General features: G+C 44.2%; 1 protein-coding gene across 4 annotated transcripts in view; it reads right to left on the reverse strand.

Annotated features, from left to right (window-relative positions):
• The window catches only part of fgfr3 (fibroblast growth factor receptor 3), a 64,544-nt gene that overhangs the window by 1,759 nt on the left and 44,416 nt on the right, over positions 1–18,369 (reverse strand). For 2 of the 4 annotated variants that reach the window (XM_020713959.2, XM_011490709.3), the window contains exons 6-17: positions 17,660–17,783; positions 17,324–17,514; positions 13,245–13,389; positions 12,527–12,702; positions 8,897–9,045; positions 8,671–8,792; positions 8,451–8,561; positions 8,191–8,381; positions 5,878–6,000; positions 5,609–5,679; positions 297–434; positions 89–194 (exon numbers count right to left, since the gene is read on the reverse strand). In XM_020713959.2, coding sequence (XP_020569618.1) covers positions 89–194; positions 297–434; positions 5,609–5,679; positions 5,878–6,000; positions 8,191–8,381; positions 8,451–8,561; positions 8,671–8,792; positions 8,897–9,045; positions 12,527–12,702; positions 13,245–13,389; positions 17,324–17,514; positions 17,660–17,783 — 1,647 coding nt within the window. Of the gene's footprint in view, positions 1–88; positions 195–296; positions 435–5,608; positions 5,680–5,877; positions 6,001–8,190; positions 8,382–8,450; positions 8,562–8,670; positions 8,793–8,896; positions 9,046–12,526; positions 12,703–13,244; positions 13,390–14,711; positions 14,857–17,323; positions 17,515–17,659; positions 17,784–18,369 lie in introns of all 4 variants that reach the window. The other 2 variants (XM_004082697.4, XM_011490710.3) reach the window with 2 other exon arrangements.

The raw sequence follows: 18,369 nt of genomic DNA on the forward strand, positions 1-18,369 counted from the left end.
GCAAGACTTTGTTTATCAGCCAAAGCTCAGCATGACAGTGATAGTGAGGTCTAACAGGTGGACAGCAGTTGTGTGTTTGTAGACTTACATCTGTGGAGGTCATCGATAAAATCCGGTCTAGATCTTCAACCAGCTGTCTGAACGTGGGCCTTTGGGAGGGGACCGCATGCCAGCACTCCCTCATGATCATGTACCTGAAACCCAGACAGAAAGCTCTCACACATCTGGATCCAGAAACCCTCTGAACACAGACTTGATCCCAGTCGTCTTCTCCTCCCTCCAGGTCAGACACCTACAGCTCGTGAGTGCAGTTGGCAGGTTTGTCCATCCGATGTCCCTCCTTCAGCAGCTTGAAGAGCTCCTCCACTGGGATTCCCGGGTATGGAGAACCTCCCAGGGTGAAGATCTCCCACAGCAAAACCCCGTAAGACCATCTGAGCCAAAAACAACCAACAAATGCAGTGTTCAGATGCGTTAGGAAGCACATTTGCTCTGTTGGAGCTCTAAGAGAAGCTTTGAACTGTTTGGAATTGACTATTGATCTCAACAATGGTAACTGCACTCAATTTAGAAATCAATTCCAACCTCTTTTAGCCTGAGACAGGAGGTCAATAAGGTTTGTAAACTCATCATCGCTTCCCTCCAGACACAAACAAGAACAGACAGATAAAAAGATGATGGACTGACTTTATTATAAGAAGAAAATGAACTGGAACTGAGTTTTGGGGCAAGTAGAAAACCCCATTTAACAGACTGTTTTTACTTTTATAAGGTTAATGCGTGACATTAATCACATATGCATTTCCTCTACACACCGTCCCTGTGATGAGTAACAGAAACAAACATCTTTCATCTTTTGCAGCAGCTCTGCCGGTTCTGAAAAGGTTAGTAAGGTAATGAAATAATGTGAGGTGGATTAACCTGCAGGAACGTTGCTCATCCATTAACCCACCAAATAACAATGTGCCCCACCCTCCTGCTCTTTCGGGGCGCACACTAGATCTGGAGAGGGGAAAAAAGGATGACCAGCCATTCTGCCCTCAGAGGCTTGAGAGGAAAGGTTCTGCTGTGCTTTGTATTCCCTGACGGTTGCTATGGTTACAGGCTGCCAGGCGCCTAATAGTTGCAGGTAATTAAGATGTAAACTTTTATCAGCAGAGCCTTCAAACTCTCTTTGTTACTTTGCTAGCTATACACAACCAAACATTTTGGTTAAATGAATCGGGATTTGTTAAGATAAATCCTTATTCTTTAGATGAATACCCCCACCCCCCAATGTTACGGTTAGAGACTTTTCAGTCTCAAAGATTTTGCTGAGTGTTAGTCCACTGGAGCTCAGACAATACTGGATGTTAACATTGTGATTGACAGATTACAATCAAATTCCAGTGGTCTTACTCTGGCTTGTAGATGTGATGTGTCAGAATAACCACAGTTGAGCATGAAGGAAATCTGATTTGCTCGGTAAACCTGGTTAATGTGGCTTGAAAGCACCGTAACCAGGTCTACATTTTCTGCAGGAGCAGCAGGATTAAAGGTGTGAAGATAAACCAGTGAGGTCTGGGAACTTGATTTTTATGGTAATTGTGCACACGTAATCAGAATTCTCGAGAAAGCGGCTGACATCAGCACATGTTAAAGACCCAATCCAATGAAAATTGTGTTTTTGACATGTTCTTGTGGATTTTTTTTTTTTATGAAGGAGGACAAATATAAAGAAAACTAAGCTATTCAGTGTATTTCTTTATTCAAATTGTGGTGAATCGGGATGTCATCTAAAAAAGATCGTATTTGTGATGTAGAAAATAGCTTCCTGCTCCGCCCCTTTCTGATCATCCATCTGCAGACAAATAGATCCATGAACATCTTTGTTTTCCTCGTCTGAGCTGGAATCTGGATCTAAACTGGACGTCTGGATAGCACTGATATTGCTCAACGTTTTGTTGCACCACTAATTTTAGGTTGATGGTGTGAGGGGCTGTAAGCTGGTGGCAGAGATCAGAGCTCTCAGTAACAGGGAGGAAAAGGGGGCGGGGTTGCTCTGCGCCAATGGAGGCAAATTTCAAATGAACATTTGCTGCTCTGCAGAAACAGTTATTCTTAATTCCTTCACTACTCACTATATGTACGTATATATATACGTTCACCATTTTATAGAGCTGTTTGAATCTAGAATTCCAAAATCCAGAGCTAGAAATCTCCCAGAAGTCTCTACAAAAAAGCGGTGATTGGTGAACATAGACACAATGCATTGCATTTAAACGAATGGTTTCAGGGCACTAGATAATCTGCACTATACAGTTTTTTAGAAGGTACGGAGTAGGGAGGGAATTTGGACACAGCTTATGTCTTCGAAACCGACACAGGTTTTATGATTTTGGCTAAAAACATCATAATTAAAAAAACATTGGAACGATTTTACAACTGATCCAAAGATGATCAGAGACTTTAATGATCTCCTCTCTGAATTCTTGGAAAGTCATAGCCAGTTATATCCTTTATGCTAAACAGCAAATAAATATCTTCAATGCCAGAAAATGGGTCTGAACTTTATTTTTCTTTTTACAAGAATACAAGAACCTTTCTGAAAGGAGAAGCAATGCTGCAAATTCAAATCCCATCATCAGTTGTTCCTATTGTTGGTGGTAAAGTGCTTTGTGGTCTGCTTAATCTTTATTCTGAATCATTGGAATTTTTGACAAAAGAAACAGAAACTGTGACGTTTCTGTTTTCTCATTCCTTCACCACGGTTCCCTGAAGCATGACATTCCTGCAGGAGGAGCTGTACACTCAGATACATCTAAGCAAAATGATTCCAGTCATTTTTTAATAGTGGTGCATTATATTATGACCAGTTATGGACAACAAAGAACCCCATAAAGTGTCAAAATCCTTAAATTTTATGTGCTTGAGGAGTCACGAGAGGGAAAAAAGATTTTGACATGATTTTTGGAACAAAAAAGTGACTTTTCGTCGTGAGCACTCAGTGCTGGTCCTGCAGGGAGGCTCCAGCCTGAATGCCACAAACCGACCGACGGTCAACAAGGACTGTGAGACAGCAAACAGGAAAAAGCAGAAACGCAGAAGGAAATTACAGGACATGTTACCTAACTTTTCTGCATTTCTGAAGAATCACAGCAGAACTTTAGTTTTAGAAGTGAAGCTTTGGCGCTATTTCAATCACGAAGATCTACCTCCCTTCCAGGTTCGCTGGGCAGTTACGTCACTCTCCACATCATCATCAATCTGGCCTTCACTTTGAATCAATTTCTGCCTTTAAATGTATGGACCTAGATGGATTCTCCGACCCTCCTCCACCCTGTTCTCCAACTGGAGTGATACTTCGTCATGGTATGGCCTCTAGTGACCATCAGCGGCTCTGAGGGTTAAACATCTATGGTCCGAGTTGATCCCAAACGCGCAAGACTGCCAAAGGTTATGGACTTTTTTCTGTACCAAGCAAATCTATACTCTCACTCGTAAGACCTCTCCTTGTGGAAAAGTATGTGATGGTGCAGAGTAATTTCAGTGCATCAGAAGCTTCGTTTTGATCACACATCTGCAAAAAACATCATTGAAATTCAAGAAATGTTGAAAAAAAACACAACTTCACATTAAGTCATGAGTCAAGTTTGAATTGATTATAATCAACACAGATAATTATCTGTATTTCTTACTGTTATCTAGTTTAATTATCTTCTCCAGAATATCAAATAAAGAAAATTAATAAGCAAAGCAGAAAAAAGTTTCTTTATTGCCTTATACTTAAAATTTTGGGAGTTTATTGTAAATTCTTACTATTTCTTAGCAGTGCTGGAATAACAGAATGGCCAGACCCCTCAAAATTCACACAGGACAGGATATTTTTTTTATTCCTTGCAGCAGTTCTTTCTCTCCTTTGACAACACTGAGAAACGTTTTGTCCTTTGATCTGTCCTCCAGCCTCTTAGCTTTTAACAAGTCCGAACATTTGTTACAAATGTGCAGCGATTGTAACACTTCTGCTGTTCTAAAAAAGCTCACAAAAGCTGTTCTGAACACCGCCTTTACCTCTGCAGCTTTGGTAAAAGCAAACGCTTGGAGAAGAAATAAGACGGTAATCATGACACATGTGGATGAAAAAGATGCTTCTTCTAAATTTCTGCACATGTGAATGTCTGGATGTGCATCTGAGATTGTTTACAGCTCTGCAGAATATTGCTTGTGAAGAACCAATGGCTGTTTTATTTTCAATGGTTTTTAAATCCTTCTGTGTGAAAAGCATCAATGGGTCAGAGGTCAGAGCCTCCCCGTGTGTTGTGAGAGTACACTGTCTTCTGAGTGACTACTGTATGAAGGGAGGAGGAGGTCTGGCAGGAGGATTGAGTCTGTAATCCAGACCTGCTGAAATAACAGACAAGCTCATTCTCCCCTCGGCCTGTTCCAAGTCGAGTATAATCACACGGCCAGGCGCTGCTGACAGGGGCCCTTGTTTGGCTTGGATGGCTGTGTTGGGGACGCAGTGTCTGGCTGAAGCAGTTTAAGGGTTTGCAGAGACCCCACCCTCCCCCCTCGTCTGTCTCTTGTTGATGGCAGCCAACACAGAAGCAGTCAGGGGCAGTAAAAGGTGCGCTTGTCCCTACTGCCACCGACTCCTTTGAACTGGAGACTAAAAACAGCCTGAAGGAGCAGTTTCCAAAGAATCCTCTTATCTCCTGTCCTGGGGCAGGGGGATAACCCCCCTCTTGCCCCTGTCTGGTGCCCACGTGGAGGCCGACAGCTAAGCTTCGACAGGTCCAAAACTCCAGAACCCCTTCCTTCAGTCATATCCCCCCGGTTCTCCACCAGCTGCACTGGCTTCCCAGGAACTCCAGAAGCAAATTTAAACTCCTCCTCTTCACCTGTAACCCTTGTGCTATCCTAGGCACTTTAACGTTGGGAGTTGGGTCATCTAGACCCACTAGACCAGAGGTGGGCACTGAGGGCCGCAGTCCTGCATGTTTTCCAGCATACCCTGCTCTGGCATGTTCTGATTGACTGGACACACCTGAACCAGGTAATCAGCCATGAGTAGGGGAAGAGTATCTGGAAATCATGCAGACACACCGGCCCTCGAGGCCTGGAATTGCCCACCCCTGCACTAGACAGTGCTCTGAACCTTTTTTTCTTCAATGATTTGTGATCTTCACTGGTGTCCATGGATTACATGAAATCTTTCCACTTTTATCCACCTTTGTCATGGTAGGGAGAACACCTCAATGTAAGGGTGGGGTCATCTAAGATAGCCCAAGGGTTAAGGCCCTCCATAACCTGGCTCCTCCTTATCTTTCCAACCTCTAATCTCCTCCTCTGTTCAACTCTCCGTTACATAAACTTTTTACAAACTTTCAAGTCAAAACTCATCTGTTTAATTCTGCCTCCTCATTTTGATTTTCTTTTATTTTTGACCTTTGTTTTCTACAGGGTCCTTGCATTCCTTGCAAGGCGCTTTTAAATAAAATGGATCATTATTATTATTAAATGATGAGGGAACACTGGGATTCCATATTCACACACACAGATCAGCGCTAACAAGCTCAGTCACACGTTCGACACACACATTCCTCTGGCATGGTTTGTGCAAACTTACACATCGCTCTGGTGCGTGTAGACCCGGTCGAACAGAGCCTCCGGAGCCATCCATTTCACGGGCAGGCGACCCTGGAACAACAGAGGTACAGCACAGCCACTCCAGTTAGCAAAACCATTGGCTACAGAGCCGACAGCATCGCAAACAGCCAAAACTGTCCTTCATACAGTGCAGTTCAGCATCTGTGAATGTAGAGAAAACGACTGCAGCATCGTCCCATCATGATACAACTGTTCACCCCGTGGAAAGTGCTGAGAAAAGATGCTCACGTTGGTGGTCTTTTTGTAGTAGTCTATGTTGTGCACATCCCTGGCAAGTCCAAAGTCTGCGATTTTCATCACATTGTCGTCGGTCACCAGGACGTTTCTGGCTGCCAGGTCTCTGTGAATACACTGGAGAAGACGGACAAAGACATGAAACTCTCAGCCTTTTCCACATTTAGTCATTCATGCATGTGTGCACTCAATGTCAAATCGTTCCCAGTGGTCTTTTCATTAGGATTATGCCATTTTTAGCCTAAATAAAAGAAGCCTGTGTCGTTTTTTGAGGAACTATTTTCGCTGATGGTTTGTGGGCACGGACGTTAGCCTAGTTCATTTCCCAGCATGCCTTTGTCTACACCAGGGGTCGGGAACCTAAGGCTCGCGAGCCATATATGGCTCTTTTGATGGTCACATGTGGCTCGCAGACAAATCTTTAATTCAAATTTTTTTTCTTCATTAGACCAGTCCTTCTCGTGCGCGATGCGATGGCAGAGGCGCGCAGTAGTAGCGGTGCTTAGAGAGACAAATCTGCGCCAGCACTAGTATAAGTTTAAAATTGTCTATTAATTCACAGAGTTTGTACCACCCGGAAACCTGTGAATTGCCGTGCCTAAAACTGCGCGCTCCCGTCTCTGAGAAAGAGCGCGCAGTTGCGGGGACGGGATGTGTGAGGGAGAAAGCAGAGGGTGGGGCTGAGGTGTTGTGGGGACAGGCAGCAGGTGAATCGCGCAGGGATTGTAAATAGGTAAAACCCACTGCCCGTCACTCACTGCAGCGTGTGAGTGTGTGTTTGGCTCCAGGTCCGCATGTGAGCAGTCTGTCTCACATCTACAAAACATTCATACCAACCTAAGATCACGTTTAAAGTCTCAACGCCTGCATGATGCAGAAACTCACCACGTAAACCAGACTAGACCATCAGCAAAACTACCACGAGAAATACTCATCATTTATTAGAAACAGCATAACAATGTTATTAAAAAGAATCCACAGACTTATTGTACTTTAAAAAGGTTGAAATTACATCAAATGCACACATTCACTTGTATTTTAGTTTTAAACATATTGTCGCGGACTGAGTTGGATGGCTGTTGGGCCGCGTTAAAAGTTCTGGGGTTCATTGACCGCATCAAGCAGAGAGCTGATTGGCTCTCAGTTCTGTCGCTCAGGTGGTTGTTAGGTAGTTTGGACCAATGGGGTTCAGCTATGGGCCGAATAAGGGAAAGGGGAGGGCTGCAGCGGGAGCAGGTGAAGATAAAGTTGGGAGACGCGCTCTCGTCTCGTCTCGGCGGGAGAGATTCAGGAGCTGCTGAATTAATTGTTCGGCGTTTGTCGCGGTCTGCAGTAACCCGAATAAAGAACCTTAGAAGAGGTTAAGTCTCAGTGCCACAGTGTGGGAAAGGGACACTACATTATTGTATGGCTCTTTCGAAATTACATTTCAAAATATGTGGCGTTTATGGCTCTCTTGGCCAAAAAGGTTCCCGACCCCTGGTCTACACTCTCTCCCCCCGCCAACAACAAGCCCCTCACTAGCCCAAGCTAACGTTAGCGTAGCAAAAAAATAAATGGTGGGCAATGTTGGAGTTATCCAGCTGCACAGATTCCAGCTCAGACGAGGAAAGGAAAAGGTACACAGATCTATGTGTCTGCAAGTGGAGGATTTAGATTTGGAGGGGAGAAAGCCAGATTTTGACAAGACAACAACAACAAGACCCCCAGTTATTTAAACTCCTCCACCTGGGGCATAAACACTCCACCCACCCAGAAGGGGCCAAACTACCTTTCTCCGGTCGAGAACCATGGCCTCAGATTTAGCGGTGCTGACCCTCATCCCAGCTTCACACCCAGCCATAATATGATTGGATAAAGTTCAGAGACCCGGCCTCTGATTGAGGATCTCGGGTTTATGGTCCTGAGTCCTGGGTGGTGCACCAATCCAAAGTGCGTGTGTCAGATGGAAAAGGAAGACTGATGTGTTTGAACGTTTCCTCTTCGTAGCAGGATAATACGATCTCTGTACGTTTGAAGTTTGAGCTTTTGAAACGTAATTTGTTGCTGTATTCTGCTTCTGGGATTTTTTTTCTGGTTTTGTTTTGAGTCGTCTTTATGCAACGTTACCAAAAATGAATCGTCTGCATGTCTGTCAGAGTCTGTGAACCTGTCGCTGCAGGAGTCTGCTTCATCAATGCCTTTACATTTCCTTCTGCTAATAGATGATTCTGACATGGGGGGCAGTTAGAGGGCGCTGCTGTCTCACACATCACACTGAGTTTGGTTAAAAAGCAGAAGCCCTTGTAATGAGAAAAGCACGCTGACCTTCTGCGAAGCCAGGTACTCCATGCCTCTGGCCACCTGATAGGCGCAGGACACCAGGTCTTTGAAGGTGAGCTGCTCATCTGGAATTTTGCAGGTGTCGAAGGAGTAGTCCATGCCAGGCGGCCGCCGCGCTCGCAGGTACTCCCTCAGGTTCCCCTTTGAGGCAAACTCCACCAGGACATATAGAGGACCTGTGAGGGAGTGGAGTTGTTGTCACCTGCGGCGTGTGCATTAAGCTGCTGTCTGCAGCGCAGACTCACCGTCCTGCGTGCAAGCTCCAAGCAAGTTGATGATGTTTTTGTGTTTGCCTATCATCTTCATCATCTCCATTTCTGATACCAGGTCTGACAAGTCTTTATCCGTTGCATCATCTGAGAACAGAAAGCGAGGCCTGGTTAGAGAAAAAGGCTGGAGCGCACGGAGGGACATCGTGCAGTCATCCATGACGCTGCACAGAGACCCGCCACGGACTTTTCTGACCTTTCAGCATTTTTGCAGCAACAGTCAGTGGCTTATTGGGCTTCTCCTTATCAATGCCGATGGCCTCAGCCATGACCACCTGACCGAAGCAGCCCTCCCCTAGAGGTTTGCCCAGAGTCAGCCTGGAACAAAAGCAAAAGGATTTTCCACTTATAGACTCCTATTATTGAAATGTTTTTTTAACAACACTCAAAAACCCTTTGAAGGTCACATATTCTTATCTTACCGTGTCCGAGGAAACTCCCACTTGGGGTCAGAGGGCAGCTCCAGCTCTAACACGTTGGCCAGCATCGGCCCGTCGCTGGATGACAGGCGGGCGATCCGGACCAGAGGTGTGTTGGAGTTCATGGAGGAGTTTGAATCCAAGGAAACCTGCTTGGGTACAAAAAATGATCTGTTATAGTCTCTGAAAAAATACAATTCCAAGTGTTTTAACGAGGAGAAAGAGAGAAATCCAATGAGAGTCTAACCTACTCAACTTCTGCATGAAGCCGTTTTATACTCACTCAATTTTTTAACAAACTTTCAAAATAAAGTGTTACTTTGAGTCGAGTTAAATATTTTATTACGTCTCTGTTTTCCCATTGTTGTCTCTGCTGCTCCCTTTAGAAGTCACAAAAGTGAACCATCTGCCTCCATCTAACATCTCCTCTGCATCCTCGTCTCTCACACTAACCACCATCGTGTCTTCCTCCTCTTCATCCATCAACCTCCTCTTTGTAATCCTCTCTTTCTTGGTATCTCCAACCTCATCACTGTTCCTCCTCTCAAACCATCTCCATCTGCTTCCCTCCAGAACATCCACCATGATCTGTTCCTCTGAAGGATTCATCTCTGATCCATCCTGGTCCCAAAGAGAACCTCAGCATCTTCATCTCTGCTGCCTCCAGCTCTGTCATCCCATCATCCTGCAGCTCTCATCCCTGAACAACTCCAGACTTCTTCTTCTCTCTCTGGATGCTGTCACAGACTTTCTCTAGATCTACAAAGACACGATGCAGCTCTTTCTGAACTTCCCTGTTCTTCTCCGGAAGCATCCTCAAAGCAAATATTGTATCCGTGGTTGTCTTTCTCCGCATGAAACCAAACTGTTGTTCATAAATGATGTTCTCTTCTGACCTCAGTCTAGCTTCTATAATTTCATTGTGTAACTCATGAGTTTTCTCTGCACGTCTCCCTTCTTAAAACTGGAATCAGAACATTTCTCCTCCATTCCTCATCATCTTCTCACTCTCAAGATCTTGTTAAACGGTCCAGTCAGACTCTGTACTGCCACTTCTACTAAACTTTTCCACATTTTATCCCTCTCTTATTTGGTTATGTTACAGAAGTAATTCCTCTTATCTAAGCATCAGCCGGTGAGAAACAAAAGTTCAGCTCTACAATATAAAACTGTCTCCAGTGTGTGAACATATTTTTCAAGAAAAAACAAACAAACAACAAACTCTGACGAACTAAACTGCAAACTTCTGATCCCAGTTGGGGCTGGTGCGGCTCGGATCGGGTCAGAAACCCTCTCTGATGGTGACGTTTTCTAAGAGTGGGCCTGAGTCCGTGCAGCAGCAGGAACACACGGGTAAAGAGAAAGTCCCGTCTTCACCTCTGAACCAGTGGCTTCAGCTTCCTCCCACCACGTCTCTGACTGTTGGGCTGGTGGGGGTGTAATAGCAGGGACTTTGCTTTTGATGCGTGTGTTTGCTACACGCATCCTTCAGGTGAGACCCTGAAACAAACCACCTACCCGACTCCACGACTGCAGCAACATGAGAAAAAGGTTGTGAGAGTATAAAAACCCACGGAGGAGCTCTGACCCTCCTTTGAAAAGTAATATCTGATGGAGGATGCCAGGAGCTCTACAGAAGATTTACTCAGAGTTATGAAAGGAGAAAAAAAAGAAGTGGGAGATTAGCTCTAGAAAAATGACGCAAAGATTACAGAAAAATGCAATAAGGACTTTCTCTATCCCGGCAAGACATTATGAGATTATTTATGTGAAGGAAGTAAAAATAGAAAAGCTTTAGAGGGTGAAAATAAAGCACTAAAAAAGAGCTTGTCATAAAAGTAGAATATTTACTTTGATTACATCTACGCCTTCAAAAATATTTCCCTTTCCACAACATTGTGTTTTGTGCACGTTGGAGATTACACAATCTAGTTATAAAACAAGAAACATGACATTTGCACAAAACTTCCCCATAGGGTCCATACGGTGGGGTTGGACAGATCATCAGGAAAACTATAGGCTGAAAAAAACCACAGTGTCAAAACTATCGGCATCATTTTCTGGAACTGTGGGCAAAACAGAGTTTTTGTTGTACTAGAAGAGGGGTCCACAACCCTCAACACTTAGAGAGCCACGTGGTTCGATTTGACCACAAAAAACCAGTATGGGCCTAAGTCTGACTTCCCCATTTAAAAAGATAAATCACTGCTTTGCATTTATGTTTTTGCTACTATTATGCTACATATATATATTTTTTTGGAATAGAGCGAAAAGCAGAGTTCGGCTAAACATAAAGAAAAATGAAAATATATATATATTAAAAAGGTAAACAGCTTTTGAGTGAGGTTCTCAATTTTCAAAATGAAAGACACCCTGTATCACATGGGATCATCTTCGTGCAGCAAATGTAGTAAGAAGTGTGACGCAGCAGGGTTTAAAAAAACAAAAACAGCCTGAAAACAATTTGTTTCACCAGTCTTGGTACATCTTAGCCAGAAATTTGTACATCTTATAAACTAAAATGAAATCAGAGCTAATTAAAAAAAACCTTACTTTATCTTTTGGACTACATGGCACACCTAAAATCCTTGAGTTTTGCTGGATGATAGAAAATCCATTTTATAATCTGGGGCACCTTAAATATGAACTTGCTGAGCCAGCTCAAATTGGTTTTCTGATTTTGTCTGTCAGCTGACAGCTGGATCGTTGGTTCATTATGGGTACTGTAGTCAGGAGCCTGGTGGAGTCATACGTGATTCAACTTCTTGTGAACGAGTGGAAAAAAGTTTGACTTATATGGTTTTGTGTTGTTTGACAAGTCAGAACAATATTTTTTTTTTCTTTAACCAAATTTAAAGTCCGTCAGATCAGCTTCAAAATGCATCATTTACTAAAATCGCTATTAGGAACATGAGCACAACACCGGTCTGCAAAGGAATACAGAAATACAACACAGGAACAGTAAAAGCTGCCTTTTCTAGGCTTTCACATACACAACATGTATTATGTAACATTTATATGTCATAATCATGGAGTAGGATGCGGTGTTATCGGAAATTTTTAGCTGAATATTTCAGGCCTCACCTCTTGACCCTGACAACTAAGAAGAGGAAAATTCTGAGGAGTTGTAATGGTTTGCACAGGCTGCCATCCTCACACACTGTACTTCAACAGTCTGCCTTGTTGACCTTTCCTCTAGCTAGCATATGCCCTATATGACAAATACTTGGCATTCACCTTCGGCCTTGACTGAGCTTTCCCTTCGGAGCAGAAGCCTGCAGAAATGACCCGAAGAGCTCTTCACATGGCAGCGATGCAGCTGCTGCATGTCGTGTTTCTGTCTACAGTTCAGCGCAGAGTGAGCGCTACACCCAGAGTGAAATCCAACACCAACACTGACAGTCACAGGAGGGAATAAATATCCCTGCGATGAATCTGCCCCAAGACAAATGCGAACACATGTCACCAGTGAGAGGCCTTCCAACTCCACGCAACGCAGCAGGACAGTGACGGCGCCACAGCTAACGAGCGCCATGCAGTGCGAAACGCAACATCTGGGTTACGGCTAACACGGAGTACAGAGAGAAGAAAGGGCGGCAAAGTTCTGCAAATCTTGTATCTACTTTCTGTTACCTGTCTCTTGAGAGGGAACTTTGAGAGTTTCTGCACGGGAGGTGCGGGGACCGTTTTCTGCGTGGTCATCCTCATCCGGCAGAGGATGACAATAACCACAGCCAGGATGAAGAGCACACATCCCGTCACATAGATGAGGATGTCGGCGTACTCATCCTCCAACTTGGGGTTTGAAACTGGAAAGAAAATGTGAGAAAACACAGGCAGTCATCAGACGACATCAGTGATTTTTCTAAACTACTCTGAAGCTCTGCTCAGCAGCTCAGCTCCCCTAAATGATGTTTCTAACTTAATCTGCGAAGTCTACAAATCAAAAACGAGCAGAAACGTGTACATTCATGCTAAATCATTCATCATAAAGCAGGTAATTACACCTGCGTGTGCGTCTCCACGAGGAGGTAATTACTGCCTTTAACATCAAACACAGGAATGTCTTCAAACTGCTTGACACATTTGAACAAAAGCTCTGCTCTGAGTTGTTTGTACCCCGCTTATGGGCTTTACACCTGCTAACTAGCAGTCATTTCCAGTAGTCCACAGCTCTAACTCATATGCCATTCATATGTTGATGAATTGCTACTGAGGAAAACAGAGAATTGTAAAAAAAAAAACAACCAAAAAAAGTGCAGAAGCAATCACATTTTTACACCAGTGTTTGACATTTTGTGCAACTCAGAGCAGACAAATGGACAACAAAGAGTCCAGAGAGCTAAAATACCTGGAAGCACCGTCAGCCAAGCAGAGTTGTGAGTAAAGCCGATAGAGTTCCCTGCCAGACAAGTGTACTCGCCCGCATCCTCAAAGGACACATTGGACAAGAAGAGGACCTCGAGCTCCTTATCGGTGGTGTTAATACCAGCCGTCTGTAGAGGACGAGGGGAGGGGGAAAGGGACACAGAAGACATGGTGAACCCAAAGCCGTTGAGAGAAACACCACCCTGAAGGAAAGAACAAGGAAAACTGCCACCAACCAACAACTGGAAGCAGGAGCAGCAATGAAAAACACCCAAGCATGACTTTTATCCCACAGATACCTTTTTTAAAGGGCTTATATCATGCAAAACCACATTTTTGACCTTTTCAGTGCATTATAATGTTCATTCCTCACTAAAAGGGTTATTTTGATCCACTCTCTGAGCACCAGCCCCTCCCAATCCACAGAAACAAGTGGGTTCTCACATTGTGACGTCACAAATTGAGGAACGGCCCCTTTCAGGAAGAGTCTACTATGTCAGCTCCGCCCACAGGCTAACACACACTATCTCCATGGAGCTAGTGGTGATCACTTAACACTTTCCTTTGCAAAGGTTCAGATGATGTTTGCTTTGGTGGGAGAAACTCAGACACGCTGCCGAGGTCGACTCCAGGATGATGTCATGAAATGGGCGGCACCCACAAGGAGAGAAAGGCGGAGCCTCAGAGATGGAGTCGTCTTACTTCCGGGTAGGAAAGGAACTCAAGAAAATAACTCATATTTTTTTATTTAAGAATCATTCTTTAGTGTGCTAAAGATCATATATTATCATGTACATAAATATAGTTTACTCTAAAAGGCTTAAAAAAAGCAGGATTTCCATCTGACTATACATTGTAACTTCATATAAAAACAAAGAATTCAGAATAAAAGTAGTTTCTAGGAAAGTTTCCTTCTTCTGCTGTCTAAACTCCAGCTTTGGAACATTACATGCAAGTTACAGGTGAATTCTTTGTTTTGCGTCTGTCTGCAGTTTTGCACCCTGACAGTGTTTTCTGTCATTTTAAAGCTAACTGACATCCAAGCAAAGAGAGGAAGGAGAAAAGGCTCTCCTTCCGTGGCTGCAGTGGTGTGGACGCCGTATGTTTGGCCGCTCAGGTTTGCTTTCGCACAGGAGTTCCTCCAGGACTGTACGAAGTCTACTTCATCGGCAAAACTATTCGAGACGTTTGCTGTCCTGCCTTTCTGTTTGCATCTGATTGCACAGGAGGGCTGTCTGTTGAAATCTGAAAACTGCAGCTTTTGGAGCCAGAGCAGCGGCCGAAACGCAACACTGAGGTTTTTATGGATGCGAAGGAAACATGATGAAGTCACCTTGAGCACGTTTGTCCCATCAGTAAGCAAAGCAGACCCGCAACCAAGAGCAGCATTGCACAGGCGAAGAGTGCCGGCAGAGGATCAGGCGCCGCTTGAACGAAGCTCTGTATTTACCTGATTCTGTAACCTCAAGCCAAAAAGCTTTTTCCGATTTGCCTACAAAGTTTGAGGCGCGGCACCAGTATTTCCCCTCGTCTTTCTCTGTCACGTTGAACAGTTTCAACTTACTGTGAGTCACAGTCTGTCTGCTGACGTTACTCTGTGAAGGGAGAATTGAGAGGCACAGTGAGAGCTGCACAGCTCCAGCAGGAGCACATCTATACCAAACATTTAGAGGAGAGCACAAAGCGGCGGCTGGAGGAGAGCACCTGAAAAACTGCACTGAGTCACTTCATGAGAAATAAAAAAAAAGAAAAGTGTAAACTCCAAACCAATGTAATGCAGTGAATGAATAGGAGGATGATCTGCAGCAGCAACTAAAGAAGAGCTGAGAGATGGGAGGTATGAAACTAACGAGTGAACCAAAGCAGCTGGGATGAGGTGAAGGTGCGTCTCCATGTGGGCCAAAAGACGGTTTCTCCATTTTTCTCTGTCTAATCAATCCTCCGTGGTCTTTTAATTATGATTAGCCAAAACTGATAAACCTGTGTCGTTTTCTGCAGAGCGGCATAAGTTGATCAGAAGTTCACTTCTGACAAAATTCCAGTCGTGGATGATGTCATAAGCTTGTGCCACAATTCTTGATGCGTTTCCACTCCTACTTAACAAGTGCGACCCGAGTGGTTACGAATCATGTCCCCCATTTCCCATCATCCCTTTGTTTACTTGCTCTCCAGCTAGCTTACAGCCCCTCACCCCCCCCCCCCCCCAAGTTAAGATTAGCGGTGCAACATAAATGCCAGTTTAGATCCAGATTCCAGCTCAGACCAGGAAAACAAAGACGTTCATGGATCTACGTCTCACAGGCTTTTTTTCCGACTGCATTTTTTCATCTGAATCACAACTATGTGAAGAAAATAGTACAATGTTAAGTTGAATTTTTCTTTATGAACGTCCTCCATCATCAGAAAAATGCAGTGAGAACAGGTTAAAAACACCAAAAACACCATTTTCATCAGCGTGTTGCTCACTCCGCTCGCACTTCAGCTCCTAATAAAAGGGCTGCTTACTGATTCCAATGGGTCGAGCTTATAAAGCAGAAAACACATCGTGTTGTACAGATTCTTGTGAACACCCAGTTTTTTTTTTGCAGGGCCCGTTGTTCACCCTCAAATCTTTTTCCAGGCATCTAAAGAGCAGTTCAAGCAGTTCTCACCAAAGTAAATACTCGCACGGCTCCCTCCTCCCACCCCGAGCCGTATTTAACTCCTCCAGCGTACCACACATGAGAGACCCCATCATGTCTAAATGAACTGTGGTGAGCCCAGAGAGAAAGACAGACTCAAATCTCAGTAAATATTGTTTCAATTATGTGGTGGTTGAAAATAGAGCCTGGAGCCACAGTCTGGGCTGACAGGCTCTCTCTCTCTTCCTGTAAGTCTCTTTTTCACCTCCTTTTTCTGTCTCTCTTAAGTCTCTCTCTTCTTTTTATCCTTTTTTTTATTATTAATTTGAAGTCACTAACGAATCTGGTGGAAAGCTTAAGCCTTGATGTGGTGTTTCTGTTGTTCTGGGGTCAACTGTCCACAAAGTTCAGACAGTGTTTAACCAAAAACCAGAATTAAAGTTTATTCATGGCTTTGTGAAACAGAAGACGACAACATGGAGAAGCTTTTTCTGCCCTTTAAATGTCTACACCTTTTTACTTTTGAAGCAAACAAAAGACTTTAAAACAAAATCCTTTTGGTGTTTAGCTTTCAGTTTGTTCCTCACATTTCTTTATTTGACCCTAAACTTTCTCTGCTCTGCTTCATTTTTTTCTGAGAGGACTTGAACTTTCCCTGTCTCCAGCTGAGCATTTAAAATTTACTAGAAACATGTCAAAAAAACAATAGAAATTCAAAATGTTTACCAGATTTCAAAGAAGAAATTGTCTGAATTCATTTTTCTGGGGTCTAGGAAACGTTTGTTGGAGGATTCTACTCTTGATTTGGTTGTTTTATTTTGACAGATTTGAGGCATTTTTTTGTGTTTTTCTCTTTTTCGTTTCATTTCTTCAATCCTACATTTTTCTTTCCTGCAGTTCTTTCCAATCTGTCTTTCTCTAACCCCCCCCCCCTCTCTCTTTCAGGCTCTTGGCGTCCATCTTAGCCCGCCGCTCTACCACACACTCTGCTGACTCTCTGCTGACACTGCCCTTCGTCGTGCTCCTCCTCCTCCTCCTCATTTTTCCATGGCTTCTTTGGGTGCCCCTCTCTCAGCTCCTCAAACCACGCGACGCAGCACATCTGACGCAGCGGCGGTTGTCTCCCTCCCTGCGCTGCCGCCACCACAGCAGTTAACTTAGTCCAAACCAGATGTTTATTTCATTCCCTCTCTCTCTGCAGAGAAGAAGACGGCTTTGAAATGAAGCGATCTCCTAAGACCACACCAGACTTTTATTTTGGAGGAGAGGACGGATCAGAGACAAACGCCTTTCGTCCTTTCATGAGGCCACATCACCTGGGCTTCAGGTACATGAGCCGGAGTTTAAAAAACTTTTAAAATACACATCAACAGATTACGACCGACAGCGACTGTCCCGCCCTAATCGCGGAGGGAAAGAGTGGGCGGGGCTCTGCACCCACCTTCAGGATGTTGACGTACGGAACGCCGTCGGGGCCGTATCGAGTGCCGTTCACCTCGATGTGTTTGAGCCACTGGATGTGCGGCTGAGCGTCGCTGTAAACCTTACAATGAAACTCCACGTCGTTGCCCACAAACACCGTCTGATTGGCCGGCAGGCCCGCCTGGAGGATGGGCCTGTGAGGCGATCGCTCTGAGGGAAAAAAGTGCTCATTAGATAGAGTGTGGGGGAAATGTGACGCGCAGCGCTAAATAAGCTGTTTTCCTACAACTACTTTGGGATGTTAATGTATGCTTTGTTGACGCAGAAACAGAGGTGAGAGGAGCGCTCTGTTTACCGAGAACATCCAGCTGGTAGGTCTGGCTGATGGTGCCGTACTTGTTCTGCACCACACAGGTGTAGTTCCCGCGGTCTGACGGCACGGCGCTCTCCATCACTAAGCTCCACTGCTGGTGTCTGAGCTGGGGGAGAGAAAGGGGGGGTTACAACACAGTGAGGCAGGAAAACAGCGCCCGTTTCATTTAGTCCTCCAAGATGTGGTGTCACACTTTCAGCTTCCTTCAAGACACAATCGTCCATTTAGCAAAGACTTATTCGTATGTCAAACCAAAATTTCAAGCTGCTCTGAGTTTTTTAAACTCCTCTTAAAGGAACAGAAACAGACTGAACCCTGGGGGAGGGATAAAGCAGAAGGAACACAACGAAAGATTGAGTGAAATGTCAAACTGATGCTGTTAATTTAGACAGAAAATCCTCAAAAATGTATAATTTTTGCAAGTATCAAAAGTCATAAAGAGAAGCAATTTGTACTTTTTTGCCCAGCACAGTGGGGGAGTGATAGTGATGTGGGATGTTTTAACAACAGACGCTGTTCCTCTGGGTTCCTTCAAGGTTCTTCGAGCTATTTTTAAGACTCTTTTGGACCTTTTTAGAGAACATTGTTTAAAAAATTAAGACCAATCTGTCGGGCTTTGGCCCATTTCTTTTTGTTGTTCTTTTTTTTGGGGTGGGGGGTGTATTGATGCATAAAGTTTGGTTCTACTGCTC

This window comes from Oryzias latipes, chromosome 22 (assembly GCF_002234675.1).
Source record: "Oryzias latipes chromosome 22, ASM223467v1".
In the NCBI taxonomy this organism is placed as follows: Eukaryota; Metazoa; Chordata; class Actinopteri; order Beloniformes; family Adrianichthyidae; genus Oryzias; species Oryzias latipes.